Genomic DNA, 19031 nt, shown 5'->3' with positions numbered 1-19031 from the left:
GAAAAGCAACTAATTAAGGTCAGGAAGCATACATATAAAATAGCTAAATAATTCAAAATATGATATGAAAACTATTTTAAAGGATATGTAAGCTTTTTTTTTTATGTCTATTTAAGTTAATTGTCATCTTTTCTAATCTGATTAAGATCAAATAGTTGATAAAATGTATTCTTTTCAATGAAATTACTAAATTTAAACTAAGTTTAAAATGTATTTCTTATGTACATTTTTTTGTTTATTTATGTTTGGATGACCTGCTCCGGAAGTAGTCACCAAACCGGAAGTTTACCCCCCGGCCCGACGGACAGCAAGAAAGCGATGGCGGGGGAGACTTCAACGGAGCTGCTTTTTCTAGATACATTTAAGCATCAGAGTGCAGAGGTAATTTCTCTGAATCCTGGTCACCTTCTTGATGATCTGAGTTGCCTGCATTTAATTTCAGTCTCATATCGGTTATATTTAGGAGTTATGGAGAAGTCGGCTCAACTTCCAAGCTAACGTTGTCAAGTTTGCTAATATTAGCAGCTTTATAATGGTTGTTATATTACCGTTGCAATTCACAGATTTACTTTACTACACGTCTAATTGTACATGCAATTGTACCACATATATACGTTAAACGTGAATTGATTTATATAATCATTTCACGCAACGCGGTTCTGTTTTGCATCCTTGCGCAGTTTGTTTGCTAGTTAGCTCAGTGGCTAACGGTAACTTTACAATCCCAACCGGTCATGTGTACCTCCGAGCGGGCAGCTAAAGTGGCCATTCTAATGTGTAGTGTTAATGTGTTTAGTTAAAACGCTGCATAATCTAAATGTTTGGATGACTTGTGATGTTTTAATGCACTTCAGTTAACCAACGTGGATGTGGTGCGGTTTCCTTGCGGGGTGCTAATCACAGAGGTACGGGTCATTCCTCCAGGGATCAAAGCACACAGCAACTTACCTGACAACAGAGCATTTGGGTAAGGGCACACTGACTGAACACAGTACATTCACAGTTGATCAGAACCACCTAGATAAAGTTTATGCAGTATAATAAAGCAACTCTGTGATAAATTATCCTTTCATGAAAGTTATCATGTTTATTTTTTGTTGGAATATGCCTTGGTTCGATTTTATGTTGTTGGTGCTAAAACATTATTTCTAGCTAAGAGTTGTTTCTAGTTATTTGTTCATTATGTACAATATTTTTAACATATATAAATCATATATATTTATAAGGGTATTCTAAATATAAGGGGGGTCAATGCATACTCTATAATCTGACAGCTGAATATAGTTCTGTTATCTGTTATTAAGTTGATAACTTGAATAGATTTGGTATTGATGATCATTTTGTCAGTATTCCCAACAATTCCAGTTTATCTGTCCTTGGTCAAATTCACTGTTTCTGGCAATGGCTACATTGATTAATTTATGATGGGTAGCTTTCCCTTGTCTCATTTTACCCCACATTAAACTTGTAGCTATAAAGCATGGTATACAGATTTTGAAATTGGGGGGGAAAGAGCAATGATATTAGGTCAGTCCTCAGTATAGGCAGATAAACAAGATTCCAGCTATCAAAATTGTTTTAGGTGGGAAATGTTGGATTGATGCAACCCCAGTTGCAGGAAATATTTAACTTCATGGTTTATCGCCTCTGGATATGTTCGTTTGCTACAGATACCTGAGATGTATGTGTGTGCGCCTGTAGGAAAGTAGTTTGACACCGGAGCTCCATTGTTGTGTGGGTCCTGATTCCCACTGAGACTGTTGAATAGTGTGTGATGTAATTTAAATGAATGAATGGGCTCAGTGCTGAACAATGCACAAACCGGAGCACATCAGGCTCTCTCCGTGTTGTGTAGAGATGAAATATTTAGATACATATACACTATGTATCATGATTAATTAAGATGTGTTTTAAGTTTCCAACATTACCACCATAAACAGAACATCACACAGATACTGTTTAAACTCAGAATATATGGTACAGATCTTGTATTGAATTTTAACTGATTGTACAGGTGTACCTGATTAAGTGGCCACTGAGTGTATGCTGTTGTACAAGCAGTATATCTTCAGTAGCTGTTATCGCAAATCCCCATATACTTTATCAATACTCTTAATAACTTTGTGTGTGTGTGTGTTTGTTTTTCTGTGTTTCCAGGGAGACGTCTCCTCATGCCTTTCAGTTGGAGCTGTTCTTCAATAATGTCACCAAACCCAACAACTCTTCCTTCCACCGACTGGGCAGGTCAGCATCACTTTCTCAAAAGTGTTTTAAGATGCCGATTTCCGTCTCACCTGTAGAACCAGTCACGGCAGCATCTGAGCCCTTTTCAGATGCACCCACCCATATTACGGCCTCTTTGTTCCTGTTCTGGTTAACTGGTCTCTCCAGAAACCGAACCCCACCCACATGGTAGCTGAAAGTGACACAAAAACCAAGAGGACAAGCGGTTAAATGTTTGAGTTGAATGTTTTTATTCTGACCTCATAATAACAGAGGTGTGCACACTGCACAGTAGCACCAGAGCGTAAACTTTCAACTTTCAACTTCTAAATGTGTAAGAGTTGTTGAAAACTGTAAATAAGACGCACCCAGATTATTATCTCTGCTGGGAAAGTTGGGAGTCGATTTTTTTTAAACAGGTTTGATGGCTTTTTTAATATCTTGCAAATGTCAAAGTATTTTTTGATAAATGGCTCTTTGCCCGTTGATCCATTGTGTCAGATCAGGGGATGATCAGAAGCTTTATGATTCAGATCAAACAATAATGATGCACTTTTTGTGACAGAGACACATTGGAACCCAATATATACCAGTTATATTGTATGGGACTTAGACAGTTTTCTCCAAACCATAAAACCCTTAAAACTATCCTCTGTCCACCTGGGACAACTTGCTTATAACAATGGGCAGTGACCAGTTCAGCCAAAGATGGATTCGTCCTTCTCAGATTGTTTAATAAAATAAGGATGTCTGGAGCGGAAAAATAGTCTCCTCACCCACAAGAAAAACCAAAGAATAGATAAAGAAAAACAATTATTTCTAGCAGAACTATGTTTTTTTTTGCATATACTGTATTTCCTGTTACAGGGTATTTGGCTGCATATAAAAAGCATTGGAAGATGATAACTCTTTTTCTTTATTTTGCTGTCTACTGTACCCACTTATGTTAATTAGCAAATGTTTTTGTAACCGATTGTGGGCTGTCTGTGTGTGTTTATTTTATAAACTAAAATTGAGATTGTATAGAGAGTTGATTAGTACGACTTTCAATCAAAACCATCAGCTCTGAAGCAAACACTGCTTCCACAGTAACTCATAAGGAAACAAAGTGACCATCTATCTATTCATCCATTTTCTGCTTATCTGGGTCAACATTGTGCGAGAGTAAATGATTAAATCTTTGGATGGAATGAAAAATGTGACATAATGATACATGATCCTAGACAATTCTTTCCCTATCGGATTTACAGAATACTTATGTTTGCATGTTTGTGAAGCAGGTCTTTAATTTCATGCTATATGGTGAAACCTTAAGTGAGGTTATGCTCTTATTAGTCAGAGGAGAGTGGAGAGTTGACAGGGAGTGCTTTTGAGACATAATTACACGACAATTTATGCTGGATGGAAGAAAGTTTATCTAGGGCTTAACAGACTGCTGATCATCTTCATTGCAGTTAAATGCTATAATCTAAAAATAAAATGTCCTAGAGTCATGATTAACACTCGCACGTTTAAGGATAACTGATGTTATAATCCACCCTGTCTTTTATTTTGTCCTCAGCCTGGAGTATGATGAGAACAAGTCCATCGTGTTCAGACCCAGTGGAAAGGTAAACGATCGTTAACGAACCAAATTATCAATATTTTCTGTATTTTCTGTTTATTATAAAATCAATGATCTACCTGGGTTTGTTCGTGCAGGTGAATACAGATGGCCTGGTGCTGCGAGGCTGGTACACAAGTCTGACTGTAGCAGTGTACGGGACAGCAGAGCGCTCACATGGACATGACCAAGGCTCACCCCCTCCTCCTCCACCCCCACCCCCTCAGCAGCCCAGCGGGCCCAAGAGGATCATTAAACAAGGTGGGCATCATTAAGCCGAAACTTCCAAATGCTCTCGCCCTCACACCCATTGCCTGAAACTGAAACACCCAGTGAACAGTTTGCCTCTGACTTTCTCTGATCAGCGTGTTAAACCATCACTCTTTTGTGTGTTTATTTTAGAGTGGGAAAAAGATGACCAGTACAACGGCAGCCCACCCAGACCAGCACCCAGAGGCCCTCGTACTCCACCTGGGCCTCCCCCTCCGGATGATGATGATGAAGAGCAGGTCCAAGTGACGGGTAAGAACTGTACGTATATTCTGTTCCATCACTGTGAATCATCCTGTTGCATCGTCATGAATCAACACGACCTGGTTGATCTTATGATTTAATCTAGCATACATAGATTAAACATTTAGAAACAAAACAAACAGAAAATGTATAAATTAGGGATTCACTGTATATATTCGGCTGATATTAGCCTTTCACAGTTAGATTGGAATGGATAATCTTTATTGTCAATAAGGGGGAATTTGGTTTGCAATACACATCATAAAAGAAAAAAGACATAGGTACAACAACAGGAGACATAAATACATACATATAATAGATGCTCCCATGGATGTCATCATGATGGACACAAAGCCAACAGTCCTTGGTTTATGTGCAATGGCAACAATGCCTACACCTTGTTTCAGAACCCAACTGGTGATGGAACAAATGACAGAAGATATCAGATGTATTGGTATATGTGTATCGGGTCACGTTGTCAGATATGCACCTATATGATAACATATTCTTGTAGGCACCGTGCTGTATTTTTTTAGTTTAGGGCAAAAAATAAATGTAATATAATCTTAAATATAATTAAATAAAACATCACTGTTGGGGTTTACACATTCTGTGCTTGGAATTGCAATCAGCAAATCTTTGAAATTTAATTTTTCGTTATTTGTAGTGTTTCTTTTTTAAAGGTAAATTATTCATTTTCCTACTTTTTGTTGGAGTTGGGCTACTTATCTTAAAGCTCCTGTGAGGAACTTTGGGTTTGTGTTGCTTTGGCGCCCCCTGTGGACAAAGCCGTACCTCTTATCTCTTCTGTGATTTTGTCCTGTACATGCTTAAGTGGTGGTTTTTAAAAAAAAAATCTCATCCTGCTTTCTCTAACATTTTCATATCTATCACTCGCTTTAAATTTTGCCGTGGAAAATGTAAACAAAAGCATCATGCAGTAAATCGCTTCGTCTGACACCTACCCCCCACCAGCAGCTTCAGGCATTAAAAATAACTATATAGAAATAATCAATCTTGTCGCTGATGGTCTGTTTTGCTTTTGTAGCTCATATAGAGTCATCAGAATGAATTTCTGTTTCATAATCAGCGAAAAACTCCTCACAGGAGCTTTAAAATATGTGTTTATTTCTCTATGAAAAACATTTCTGGGACCAATCCAGATGTAACAGCAGCATTAAATTGTTATAATGCATGCTTGCATGCTTTCGTCTATTTACCACAGTGTAAAAACATTTAGTCTATTATTGTTGTTGTTTTTTTCCTGATTACTCTTTTATTTTCTAGTAAATTTCAGTACTAGTGTAAGAATATGAAAATACAAAAGTCCATGTTTAAAATTGGTAATTTATCACAGTGAGCCTTTTGTTGCACTATACTTTTCTCGATTTTCTTATTGTTGCACATAAATGCAGTTGGAAGTTATGTGCGTTGTGTTCTTGTACATGTTAAAGGCACATAATGTTCACTACCATGGGTTACACATCCAAAGCAAGCCTCTGCACGCTGATTATCACAATTTACTGAGATTAGTGGCTGCCTGCCAAGTGTGAACATATATTTAAGAGAAGTGTTAGTCTTTAGACAATGGTAAGTAAAAAAGTAAGCATTTGTATTAACAGGCTGAAACATGAAAAGCCACAGTATGACCTTACATACTGATAAATGTGTACTTCATGTTTAAGTATGCCCTATGGCTGTGTTGTCTGATCTATATGCCCTCCATCTACAGTGGGCGTGGTCAAAGACGAGCCATGCCAGGGCCGAGAAGACTACCTGGAGGCCGTGTCACCCGAACGATCGCTGCCTGCCGATGAAGCGTACTCAGATGCTGAACAAGAGGACGAAGGCGACGAGGAGGAGGAAGAGGAGGAGCAGGAGGAGGAGGAGGACGCGAGGACCGAGGGGAGCATCCCGGAAGACGAGGAGGAGGAAGAGGAAGATGAGGGTGAGGACGAGGAAGAGGAAATGGAGGAAGGTAGGGGAGTTATTTTGTGAGAGTAGGATAGTCTACAATCCCAAATGGATGCCGGGCCCTGAACCCCTTGGTGCTGCTTACTCGTCAGACCTCCAGGGGGCCACGGGAGCAGGTTCCATTTGGGAGTGAGTGACAGTTGGAGAGTGTGTGCTCTGCTCTGGCATGCTGCCTTCATCTACAAACGCTGGATTCTCCAAACTCTCAGCTAGCTCACTCCGGGCTACTCTGAAGGCTTATGATCTTTCATAAGCTGTCGTGTGGAGGTCTGCCTCACACAGAACCATGGCTGATGCTTGTGCTGTAGTCTCATCCTGCATGTCAAACTAAACTGCATGCTTGGACTTACGCTGCCATGTGTGAGTGGACATTTGTGAGACATTTGTGAATGAGCAAGGGAATATAAAGTAGTTGCTGCCTCCTGGTTTTCTATTCATTCTTACATACATATTTTATGAATTTTTGAAGGATCTCAATCTCAAAAAATTAACTTTTTACAAATGTCCCTCCTCTTTCGTCTGTCCCGCCCTCACAGGTGATGATGGTTACGAGCAGATTTCCAGCGATGAGGACGATCTTGATAACGGAAGCTTCAAGCTGCCCAGCTTTGACATGGACTACACTCCTGAGGACCTGGCGTCTGTGCCACCTGTCCAGTATGACCCATATGAGCGAGAACTCAGACCGCTGCTCCACTTCACGCCCCCGTACAAGACCCGCTTTGACACCCAGTTTGAGAAGGCCAGTGTGGAGGAACCCAGGGACACTGGTGGAACAGAAGAACCAGCATTAGGAGAGGAGGCTGAGGCTGTTTTACAGCTGAAAGAGCTACTACCCAGCATTGGAGAAGAGAGAGATGCTCGCTGGGTCACTGCCGTGGAAGAGGCTCCTGGACTGTTGGCCAAAGGGCTGGGTCATTTAATTAAACAAGGAGATCAAGAGATGGAGGGACCTGTTGGAGTTTTAGCCCGATGGGCACTCCAAGCGCTGAGTATGGAGATTGCGCTCACACAACCAATCGCTCTTAATCTCAGACAATTGAAAGCTGGAGCCAAGTTAGCATCATGCCTAGCAGAGTGCCCGCAGGGTCTCACAGCGCTGCTGCACGAAGGGGCCCTGGATGTGGTGCTGGGACTGCTCCATGCGGACCATGTTTCCTCCACTCTGAAGCTCAGTTTCCTGAGAGCCCTCGGTGCTCTGACCAGCGCTCCTGCTGGCGTGGAGGCTTTTCTACATGCAGGAGACTCAGAGAAAAGTGGCTATCAGGTTAGCACCACAAAGTATTAATGTGAAATTACAAATGGAAACCATCCTGCCATTTGTGTCATCTTTAAATACAGTGCATATTGATTTTGTTATTGCCCTTCACATTTACAGAAAAACATCCCCTTGATTTTTTGTATCTAACACTAAACTGTTCATGCTTTTACAGCGTTTAGTCCAGCTGTTCCTTCGTGAAGAAACGGTGAGGGTCATAACAGCCGGCAACGCCATTTTACAGAAAAGCCACATGTATGAGGTTCTGACGGACCTGCAGCGTACAGCAGGAGCATGGAGTGAACCACAGCAGGTAGACACACTCAAACACGCTTATTCCCACTTACTTATTTTACTCCAAAGACTGTTTTTCATTAATCATGATTGACTGTAATTCTCAGGAGGAGATGGAAGATGCTGACAGCCCCATGGAGGAGGAACCATCACTAAGCCCCGCCCCTGTTAGCGAGACAGAGCTTGATAGGCTTGCAGGGGTTTTGGAAGAGTTGCATCACCTGCTAGAGACGGCCCCCAACCATATGGTGCAGGCGCCGGGGAAAGCCTTCCCGACTAGTGCGAGAATAACAGGGCCACAGGAGAGGGATGATCCGTACCCAACACTGTACAGGTAAACATTAAAACATGTATGACAGTGCAGAACTTCAGGCATGACGTTGAACGTAGTTGTGACTAACTTCTTCTCTTCTCTCAGGTACATGCACGCATGCCGTTTCCTGGAGAGCACAGCGGTGGTGTTGTCAGCGGCCGCAGCAGCTGGCCACCTCGGGGTCACCCAAGCAGTGAGAGACATCCTCCGCTTCCTGTCGCTCACCCAGTCGGGTCTGCTCTTCCTTCTCGCCCAGCCCACTCCTGCAAACCTGCTGCTGCGCCTCCTGGCGTCGATGGCAGAAGCGGAGATTGAGGAGACCACGTTTACAGGCGGAGAGGGAGCTCTCAGTGGGCCAGGGTTCGGTGAAGAGGGCTTCGGGGTCTGGCTGATGCAGGCGCTGCACGCCCTGCAGGGGGTGTCTGAGCTCATGAGCCATGTGGCTGCAGGAGGAGACGGAGGAGCCGGGCTAGAGGAGGGTGACAACGCGGAGGTTCTGGGCATGCTTCATGCACTCTACCTGATGACGTTCACACAGACTGGGCGCAGTGCTGTGGCCCATGTGCTCAGCCTGGAAAACAACCTGTCCTGTCTGGTCACACTGCTGCAGCACCACAGCAGCAAAGAGGGACAGGGGTACGGCTTTCTCTTCTTCACGTCTCTTCTTTACGCAGTGACTCCTGAGTATGTCTTCACCTTTTTTCTTCTTTTCTTGCAGTGAGGCCAAAGCCCGCAAAACAGTGACATATAACTATGCCTGTATGCTGGTGTTAGTGGTGGTGCAGAGCTCCAATGAACTGCGCATGATGGAACAATATGCCGCCCCACTTCTCTGCATAGCCAAGGCTGACGACACCAATGCCAAGTTACAGGGTAAACATTAGCAATGTTGCATTTCAGTTCTTCGCCATGAAGGTTTTTCTGATTAGTAACAGTTTGTTCTTCTGCTTCTTTTGAACTTCAGAGCTCAGCAAATGGCTGGAGCCTCTGGACAAACTTCGCTTTGAGATTGGCAGCATTCCCACCCTCATAGACTACATCAAACAGGTACAAATGTCTCAGCCGATATACACAGAGCCGAAGCAAATCAACTTCTCACTACGCTTTCATTCTCAGTAACTATGTGAGCTTTCATCTTCTTATATTAGCTGCAGTCCTAATAACTCCTCAGTCCTTTTAATTCAGTGGCAGATAAATCTGTGCTGTTGGCAGTGTTTGGAAAGCAGCCAATGAAATGTCCTTAACATTTAATTCATGGAGTATGTTCAGTCAAGGACTCTCATGCTACCACAGGGACGGGGTATAAGAGAGAATTTTACACTACCACACTAGACTGACTAAAATACGTTTAACAAAGCAAGAAGTATATCTGTAAATAAAACCTTCAACAACATGTTTACATCTAATTTTGTACCTTTGAGCCACCATATAGCTTTACCTACAAGTCTGAACTGCTCAGACGTCTACCTGCTCTGTAGCATATTTGAGTGAAGGCTATATGCAAATAAGAGCGCCATATGTAATTTTTAACATGCGTGTTTTCTAATTTCAGAATGTGGAAAATGTGTTGACTGCTGAGGGAACTGGACTGGTCACTGCTCTCAGGGTCCTGTATCACATCGCCTGCCCCCCACCTGCTGTCGAGGGTAAAGACAACAAACAGGATTTCTGTTCACATGTGGTTATTTATTTATTTTTTCTAAAACCCTGTGGTCCTGTAGCAAACAAAAGTTGGGTTTACATACAGTGTAGTGATGTCAGGCAATTCAAAAAAATACTCAAATTAGTTACAGGCCTTAATTAATTGCAATTAATTGAATATATCAATGATTTTTTGAGAAGCACCACATCACATGTAGACTTACTCAGTCAGGATTACCCTGTTTCTGGATCATTATATCTTACTTTTGCACTTTATTTGTTCTCTCTTCTTCCCCTTCTTAAGTCTCAATTCACAAACACACCTGCACCTCTGCACACAGCTGCTCGCCCCACCCCCCTCCTTCTGTCTGCTGTTGACTGTCTTCATCAGCAGTCTGTTTTATTAGGTCACAAAAGTTTAATATGCAGTTCTCGCACGAGGGATGTTATTAATGACGTAGCACTTTAAAACAGTGACATATTTCTGTTTATTTTAAAAGGGAAAGGCCGCTGCTCAATGAATGAATTTATAGTATGGAGGTACCAGAGGACATCTCTGTCTGTGTGTGTGTTTCTCTGTAGAGCGTGTGTGTAGAACCTGCTCGCGACAGGGAGAGAGTGAGGGCAGATTGTCCACTTATTTATTGATTTATCTCAGATGGATAAGATAGTAGAAAATTAAAAGGTTTTTAAAGCTAAGTGTGCGGTTTGTGGTATGATCAGTGATGAGGTTAGGGGATATAATAAAGTGCTATTAAATTTGTTATAACTGCATTATTGACATCTGTAGATTAATAAAATAGTAAGAGACCATTTGCAGTACAAACAACACCGGGACCCACTTATACAAAATACTGCACCATAGAGCTACAAGTCCTCAAAACCTCCAATTGGTACCTTGAAGATATACACCAGTGAGCGTGTTCATGGATGTTGATTGCAGCAGTTACAAAAGAGACAGATGTTTCAATCTTTGACACATTCTTCAAATGTCCTCCTCCTTTCTACAGGTCAGCAGAGGGATCTTAAGTGGAGTCTTGCTGGGGTCCAGCTCTTCTCCGGTGAGGGTCTTGACACGTGTGTGCGCGTCCTACAGAAGCTGTGCAGCGTGTTGCTGCAGCCGTGGCGCGTGCACGGACACATGGGCCCCACGCCGCAACGCTGCATGATCCTCAGTATCTGTATCAGCACACTGCGATTGCTGCGCACCATGCTGATGGAGCTGCTCCGCGGCGGAGCTTTCCAATTCAGGGACACTCGCGTTGCCAGCGTGTTGGTGACGCTGCACATGATCGTGTGCTCCATCCCCGCGTCTGGACGTCTAGACGGAGAGGAGACCAGAGTGCAGGCGCTAATCGTTGATGTATTGCTCACTTTCACGCAGGGTGTCAATGAGGAGGTGTGTGAATTGGAAAGAGTGTGGGCAAGTGTTTGTTTAGTCAAGAGCTGTAGAGCAAAAAGAGCCATTAGTAGTCATAACTCTGAGTCACTGTGTGTTTGGTGCAGGTGACTCACACAGAAGAGACTCTGGCCAGTAACACATGGTCTCTGATGCTGAAGGAGGTTTTGGGCTCACTGCTGAAGGCTCCTGAAGGTCTGTTCTCCGGTCTGACGTTACTCTCTGAGCTCCTCCCTCTTCCGCTGCCAATGCAGAGCACTCAGGTAACTCCTCCCTGATCACCAAACTATCCTCTGCCTCCTTTCATCCTCTGAATAAACACACTGATAATAATTTGCTTTATGCTCCGTAGGTGATTTCAGTCCAAGATGTGGCTGTAGCCTTAAACACGAGGAAGCTGTGGAGCATGCACATACGGGCGCAGTGGAAAGTGTTCTCTGAGGCGCTGAGGTGTGTGTGCGCCACCAGCTGCCCTCCTCTCCTCGCCATGCTGAGGAGAATGTGTGTTCAACTGGCAGACCTGTCCTCACCCACCGCCACACTCATCATGAAGACCCTGCTGGAGCTGCTGCTGGAGGAGCTGCAGCCGTGAGTGAAAAAAAAGAACTCCCCACGCATTGTTGCTGTGTGCGCTGTGAATTGTATTTTAAGTGTATTCAATGTCCTGACTGCAGGGTGGAGGGGAAAGCAGTGTGCTGGGGTCAGGTCCTGCGTCTGCTGTCATTGCTGGATGCTCTGGTGTCACAGAAAGCTTGTAAGAGCGCAGCGCTGCACCTGCTGTCCGGCTCTGTGTCCGGAGATGAACAGCTAGCAGACCTGTTCCCCTTGCTGCTGTCTCTGTTGGTTCCTCCAGCTGATCACTCCCTGCAGCAGCAGCAGCAGCAGCAGCAGCAGCAATGCAGCGAACTAGTGGGGACAGTATTACAGTCACTGTGTGACCAGGTAGGCAGCATGGTGCACATAAAGGCAAACAACATACATCCTAACAGAACAGGATGAAGTCTTAAACGTATTTCTATCTTCTCCAGGACATTTCTCTGGTTACCTCTCCAAATGGTGAAAGCTTAGTGTCAGAGGCCGAGCAGCTGGCTAATGCACTCCCGGGGCGAGACATGATGTCAGCAGTGTGCAACACCTTGTTGGAGGTTTTGGGGAATGCAGAGAGCAGCGTCCCGCTCCTACTCACCAGTATCAGGACTTTGACTTTCCTCACTGAGCACGACTACGGACTCTACCACCTCAAAGTGTAATGCTCACTTCTTGTTTCACTGTCTTCTTGGATCACTGCCGTCCTTTAAGTGTCCTTGTTTTGATTGGACTTCCTCTTTGTTTCAGTGCTCTGAAGAAACATGGTGCGGGTCTGTGCTCGCTGTTGAAGAGACTGGTGTTTGCCTTCAATAAAGACTCAGCTGATCTGCTCTCAGCTCTGCTAGACTTCCTCAGACAGATCGTCAACACAGACACAATGGTCAGTACCTGGTTGTATTACTGGTTTGGGTTTGACATTGAAGTACAAAAAGTATGATACAATACCTTTGCACATGGGAGGTATTTTAATTGTGTTACTTTATATATTTGCAGAGCTGCATACATTATGTGATAGTTTGATTTTAATGTAACCTCTGTGTGTTTTTGTTAATCCAGTGTGTCGACGAGGCCCAGGGGTCCGGCGAGGAGCCCGTCTTCACTGCTCCACGGCTGCTGTCAGGCACTGAGATGAAAGCTCTCCTGCAGTGGGAGGAGTCTGAGACCCATCCGCTCCCCACTTTAGAGAAACAGATTACGGTACAAATCCTGCACACATGTAAAGTTGTTTTTGCAAATGAAGGGTTGTTGCTGCCTCTGTAACTTAATGTCTGTGTGTTTGTCCGTAGAAGCTGTGTAAGGATGATGAGTCACTGGAGACTCTGTTGGAGAATGTGATTGTTCTGAGGCAGACGCTGGAGACGGCTACAGACACACCTCCTGCAGCCGACACCGAACCCACTCTGCCAGCTCCCGAGACGCTCGGGGCCCAGTTTAACCACAGGTACATCATGACTAATACCATTAAAGATCATGTACAAAACTAGTCTTATAGATTACTTCTGCAAACAGAGACTGACAGTGGACGTTATAGTACATGCCTTTGTGTGTTATCTGCAGGACTGTGTTCATCCTGTCAGAAGCTCTGGACGAGCAGCTGAAGACTCTGTGGTTCTCTCCCTTCCAAACTGATGATATAGAGACAGACCTTGACATGGTGAGTGTGCATGCGTACATGCCTTTTATAGATTATTACAACCCTAAGGCAAGTAACTTAATATGTACTTTTATAAAATAAACTGGTTGAAACCTGGGGCACTTCCAAATGTTAGACACTGACTCACAAATAATTTCCCATGTTCAGACATGACCAGACTCCATCGACTCCATCCAGCCGCTGTTACTGCTCCTGTTTCTTTTTCTCCCAACATGCTGCTGTGCTCTCGTGTAGTGAAAGCTTCTTGAATCACATAAGACTTTAAATGGATTTTGAAATGCAGTACACCAATCAGTATTGTCACTTTGTCTGTCCGGCAGGTGAAGGTGGACCTGGTGGGTCTGGCTCAGGAGTGCTGTCCAGAACTGGACCTGAAGGCTGAGCTGGAGCGCTCCTTCCTCTCCGAGCCGTCCTCTCCTGGACATACAAAGACAACAAAAGGCTTCCGGCTGGGCAAACACAAGCACGAGACGTTTATCACGTCAAGGTACAGGTCCGGTATTTTGGTTGTTTTTCAACTTTTTGAGCTTTAAGTGTTCGTTCTGCAGAGTTCAAGCATTTGGAGTCTTGTTTTGATCGACTGACTCAATATGAACTGTCTCTGCAGCGGGAAATCCGACTACGTTGAGCCTGCTAAGAGGGCGCACATCATGGCTGCTCCTCGCGGACGTGGAGGCAGAGGAGGCTTTGGACAGAATCTCTGCCGACCCCATGATATCTTCCGCCAGCGTAAACAGAACACCTCCCGTCCTCCCAGTATGCATGTTGATGACTTTGTGGCAGCTGAATTTAAAGACATTACGACCCCTCTTGGACTTTTGCCCCCCAAACGGCCCCCCAAGAGCTCCCCAAAACCCCCCACCAGAGGACTGTTCACTGGAAACAGAGGCAGAGGCGCTTTCCACAGCCAGACTCGCTTTTTCACTCCGCCACAGCCGAAAGGTGTATTGCTGTCTGGTACGTACACACAGACACACGCTACATATGATTAGTACCTGCTGTTGGCCACTAGAGGGAGATAAATCCTCACTTTTGGGTTCTGTAGGTAACTACACTCGCAGAGAAGGAGGCCGCGGTTCTTCATGGAGCGGACAAGTTCCTGCTGTTACCCACAGAGGAACCTACAGTGAACCACGCGGAGGCCAGAGCAACTTCACACGTGGACCGCTGCCGTCACGGCAACCACCAGCAAGTATGAAATCCATATGTACACACACGTCATGCTTTATTTTGCTCTTTATATGTCCAAACTCTGACCTTCAAATGTGTTTTTTATTTTGTCTTCCCCTCGCTCCATTCCTGGTGGTTCAGCATATCGACTGGCTCCACGGGACCGAGCCCCGAGAGGCAGAGGAGGCGCCGGTTTGTCGTGGCTTAGTGCGGGAGGAGGCGGCGGAGGCGCTGGAGGAGGAGGTGGGGGAGGCGGAGGAGGAGGGAGAGGATCTCAGGGGAGCAAGTTCAGTGGCGGGGGAGGGAGCGGAGGTGGGAGGGGCCGACATGTTCGCTCCTTCACCAGGTAAACTCACCTGGGCAATGACTGCAGCCTTTCATGGCAACACATGGACCAATCAGGATATTATATATACTGTCTCCATGGAAACGTGGTGGGATAATGTTGTCAGAATTGCGTACAGACTCTGTGTTGATGTTTTATGTTTTGTTATGATGAGTTGTATTCAGAGAATAAAGGTCATAGACACAAACTCGCACTTTTTTCTTTTAAGGGAAATTGGGGGGGGTATAAAACGAAGCAGGATTTGCGCATATCGAGGTAGCTTCAGGGTTAAGTCCGAGGTTAAGAGATAAGAGATCAACCTGAACTAAACACCACCTGCTGACCAATCGGGTCTTTTGATTCAGGAGCTCTGTGAGCAGATCGTGAAGAGAGGAGGGAGAAGGAGCGGTTAAACACTTCCGCTTTACCGTCTGATTTTATTAAATATATTAATGTAAGATAACCTATTCATCATGGTTTTTATATTTATTTGCTCCATAGTTTGATACGGCTGGGCTGAGAGAATAAGTCTAAATCTGTCATTAATGCAAAAAAATCGTTGCAATGTATTAATCTAATGTAACACACAAGAGTTATAATATATCATGCTTTAATGATGAAGCAGTGATATTATTATACTTAGTCTGTGTTTTTTTGCTATTTGTCCTTCCTGCACTCAGCTGCTGCAGCTGAGTTGATGTATTCTGGATAATGTGTAATTTCTGCGTATCTTTCTAAAATCATAGTTTGCTTTGAGGTTGTAAAATACGCCCATAAGCTGACGGCAGACTTGCCTGTGTTTAGATTGGTCATTTGCTCTGAACAATGCCCCTTTTCTGTGAACGCACTCCAGGTGAAACTGACTATTTAGTGTCTGCAAACAAGCTTTCCTCAGATCACATGCTTTAGAACTACACTGTTCTAACCATTTTAAAATAATAATTAGGAAATATTGAGTTCTATATTTTAATGAGTGAGACTGTTCACAAAGGAAGCATTTGAGAGACAGACTGCGTCATGATAGTATAAAATTACAGCTCGCTTTTAAGGGCCTTGTTTGAGGAATCTTCGAAACATTAAACATGAGTCAACATCTTAGGTCTGCTGTGACATAAAAAAAACCTTAAAATATGGGGTATAACCAACTTCTCCCAGACCACTCAAAAAACTCTTGAAAACATTTTTTAAGCAGAAAATACTTTTTTAAAGACTTAACTTTTTTTTTTGCTTATTGATAGGACAGCTGAAGAGAGACAGGAACTTGTAGGGAGCAGAGAGTGGAAGATAACATGCACCAAATGATGACAGACCGGGAGTCGAGCCTGCGATCAGTGCATCGAGGACTGTAGCCTCCTGTCCTGCTCGACTAACTGAGCTAAACCAGCACCCCGGTAGAAAATAAGCAGATGGTTTACTAATGCTGAAAGTACAAATAATTCATTCCAGAGATCAAGAATATTACTTAAGGTGTTTTTAATTGAAACCAGACTGATACAAAATCACAGTTACCTGTTTGCAGAAATGATCAGGGTGAGTGTACAAAATGAGTAAATGTCTTACAGTAAAAGTTCACTTCAGTTTGTAGAAAAGACCTACATCTCAAACACAACACAATAATAATTCCACAGCAGACAGAGTTGTTTTCACGTTCAACCTGATTCATAGACTCATTTGATCAAAAAATCTGAAACTCTGCATTCAGGAAGCTACATAATTACAGTACATTCAGTAAGTTTTCATTACTTTTGTCAGGAAAAATAAAGATTTCATGTTTGGCTTATCTATTGATCCAGTCCTCTCAGATGACCGTCACCTCCCGGCTCTTCCTCTTAATGCAGTCCAGAGTCAGGCTCCTTGTCCCCCCCTTGCGTGCGCCTTCTCCCAGCTGAGGTGACGAAGGTGGGCACGATACATTCACGGCCTGAGCCGAATGCAGTGACAGACTGGAGGCGTGTAAAGATGCCTCCCTCTGCTGGTGTCTTGTTGGCTCAGCTTGTACGTCCCATCCAGATGTGTGCAGGTCTCCCTGATGCTGGTCCCTGCCTGCCGGTTCCACAGGATGCTGACTCCTGGTTGGCTGCAAGTCTCTGAGGAGCTCCAGCAGTTCCCTCTTCTCCAGCTCTGCTTCTGCCAGCTCCTGTCTTCTGAGACGCTCGGCTCCTAACAGAGCACGCATGTCGCACATAACACGGGACAGCTGACCCTGCACAGAGGGGACACAAGGTCACCAAACATGCATGAATATGGTTCACGGCAGAGGTTATTGACAGTTACACTTTTTATCCTGGGAAGTTTTTCAATCTTAATTTTAAGCCCAGGTTTCCTCCCTCTTGTTACCTAAAAAGATGTCAAGTTAAATTAATTGACAGGTCACCTTGAGCTCCTCCACGTCGTTCTTCAGCTGCGACTCTTTCTGCACCATGTGTCTCCTCTGTGAGTCCAACCGAGACTCCATCTCTCGTCTCACCTCCTCCACCTTGCACAGCATCTCTGCCCTGCAGTAAATATTAAATGAGGCAAAATTATGATCTTAAAAAAACACGAAAGTAGCAGCGACCTCTTTGTAACACACACACACATTCATACCTGAGCATCTCCACCTCTGTGCGCAGCTCTGCTACGCAGTTATGCTGCGATTGATCGATGGAGAGAAGAGTATGACCGCAGCCGTTTGGACACTCTCTGCTGCGGTAGTTACATTCTGACAGGTGAGCCTCCAAACCCCGCCTCTCTACCTGCACGGGACAACCTAATAGGACAGCGGCAAACATGTACTGTATTTATATGAAATGATATTGTTATAGAAGTGCAGTTACTTGACTTGATACAGATTACTTGTGTTGAAAACTTTAAGTACAGCATACTAGAAAAAATTATTAAGTGTTTTCTGAATGCTGAACATCATGCTAACTTTTACACTCCTCACTGTACTTTTTTTGCCCACGGCCATGATAGACAGCGACAAAGATATTGGGATGAGTCCTGTTATAACTTTATGTTGTGCAACACTGCAAAATGCCACACTGCATGCACACACACACTGCAAATCTGTACCTACCACAGTGATAACAAATGTACTCTCCACCTGCCAATGACAGGTCACAGTCACAGTATGAAAAATAGACATATATATACTCATACACACCATAAAATCTCTCATTAAAAAGTGATGGAAAGTTGACCCTGAATGCACCCTGTGGGAGCCTAAAAGTCCCATAGGTGCACTAGTTTGGGAGGCAGCCATGGCAACTACAGAGCCACCTGTTGCCCCCCCACATACTCACAGAAACGTGTCATATTACCTTTACAGCCCACACATCCATTTAACCATTTAACAACCAAAAACGCTATACAGGCAAACTCATTATAACAAATAGCATATGAGATGATTTCAGTGTGAGGCTTCATACCTGTGTTAGAGCAGGAGACGAAGGCAAACTCGCACTCATCCTCGTGTGTGTGCAGACTCTCCAGGGAGCAGACCACCTCACAACCCTGCCCTGCATTCACACAGCGGATCTGCAGGCGGCTCAGGTCGTTACGCATGTACCTGTTGTTAAAGGTAAAACTAGCATCAGAGAAATAAGAGTGAGCACACAAAGCACGGAAACATACAGCTTTTTATTACAACTTTTAAATCCATCATGTGAGTTTAATTTGTGCTGTTATTTCTAGAGCAATCCGGCACAACAATTTCCTTTCTTTATCTTATCTTATTAGATGGAAATATTAAACTAAAGAATGAACTAACAATGATGAGATGATGATATGCTGAGACGTAGACTGACCTGTACAGTGGTTTGAGGCTGCCCACGTCCAGAGGCAGTCTGTCCTCGGGGCAGGAGTGGTGATGGAGCAGCCAGCTGCTGATGCAGGAGCTGCAGTAGGCGTGTTCACAGGGCGCCTGGAGTGGGCGCTCCAACACGTCCCGGCACACACAGCAAAGAAGACCCTCATTCACATAGCCCACAAACCTCTCCAGATCATAGCCCATCCTGCAACTGCACAGGGATTATTCAAACATTACAACAGTTGATGGAATATAAGTATTTTTCTTCTTCTTCTTTTTTTTTTAA

The 19031-nt window shown here is 44.0% G+C and overlaps 2 protein-coding genes across 7 annotated transcripts; one reads left to right on the top strand and one right to left on the bottom strand.

The window, feature by feature from the left end:
* The first annotated feature begins 302 nt into the window (after window positions 1-302).
* On the top strand, window positions 303-15157 carry virma (vir like m6A methyltransferase associated). 6 transcript variants are annotated; one of them, XM_069656971.1, is made up of 27 exons: window positions 303-381; window positions 855-967; window positions 2158-2244; window positions 3785-3833; window positions 3925-4087; window positions 4229-4348; window positions 6072-6317; window positions 6850-7580; window positions 7747-7884; window positions 7973-8199; window positions 8284-8814; window positions 8897-9051; window positions 9143-9225; window positions 9731-9824; window positions 10830-11218; window positions 11326-11481; window positions 11571-11806; window positions 11893-12160; window positions 12247-12464; window positions 12554-12686; window positions 12863-13003; window positions 13093-13247; window positions 13364-13460; window positions 13781-13947; window positions 14068-14417; window positions 14506-14652; window positions 14772-15157. In XM_069656971.1, exons 1-27 carry the CDS (start codon window positions 319-321, stop codon window positions 14978-14980), a joined length of 5466 nt encoding a protein of 1821 aa, XP_069513072.1. In that variant the 5' UTR covers window positions 303-318; the 3' UTR covers window positions 14981-15157. The 6 variants fall into 6 exon arrangements, with proteins under 6 accessions (XP_069513072.1, XP_069513071.1, XP_069513073.1 ...); XM_069656970.1 differs by having other exon boundaries at window positions 13781-13953; XM_069656972.1 differs by having other exon boundaries at window positions 4229-4357; window positions 6072-6287; window positions 13781-13953.
* A 1596-nt stretch (window positions 15158-16753) lies between these two features.
* rnf41l (ring finger protein 41, like) lies at window positions 16754-18949 on the bottom strand. The gene is made up of 5 exons (XM_069655423.1): window positions 18744-18949; window positions 18366-18505; window positions 17542-17704; window positions 17330-17450; window positions 16754-17158 (listed from the first exon to the last, which is right to left on the bottom strand). The coding sequence occupies exons 1-5, from the start codon at window positions 18947-18949 to the stop codon at window positions 16754-16756; spliced, it is 1035 nt and encodes a 344-aa protein (XP_069511524.1).
* Between the last annotated feature and the right edge of the window lie 82 nt (window positions 18950-19031).

Source organism: Semicossyphus pulcher, unplaced genomic scaffold, assembly GCF_022749685.1.
Source record: "Semicossyphus pulcher isolate SPU_LCO1_2020_fin unplaced genomic scaffold, fSemPul1.0.p SCAF_9, whole genome shotgun sequence".
Lineage (NCBI taxonomy): Eukaryota > Metazoa > Chordata > Actinopteri > Labriformes > Labridae > Semicossyphus > Semicossyphus pulcher.
This window is presented reverse-complemented; position numbering and strand designations above follow the sequence as displayed.

Excerpts from the sequence above, each read along its gene's own strand:
- virma (XM_069656967.1), top strand. The coding sequence starts at position 319 with ATGGCGGGGGAGACTTCAACGGAGCTGCTTTTTCTAGATACATTTAAG. Across the intron at positions 382-854 it reads TTAAGCATCAGAGTGCAGAG|TTAACCAACGTGGATGTGGT; the intron begins GTAATTTCTCTG and ends AATGCACTTCAG. Across the intron at positions 2,245-3,784 it reads TCCTTCCACCGACTGGGCAG|CCTGGAGTATGATGAGAACA; the intron begins GTCAGCATCACT and ends TTTTGTCCTCAG.
- rnf41l (XM_069655423.1), bottom strand. The coding sequence starts at position 18,949 with ATGGGCTATGATCTGGAGAGGTTTGTGGGCTATGTGAATGAGGGTCTT. Across the intron at positions 18,506-18,743 it reads AGCCTCAAACCACTGTACAG|GTACATGCGTAACGACCTGA; the intron begins GTCAGTCTACGT and ends CTTTAACAACAG. Across the intron at positions 17,705-18,365 it reads CGTCTCCTGCTCTAACACAG|GTTGTCCCGTGCAGGTAGAG; the intron begins GTATGAAGCCTC and ends CTGTCCTATTAG.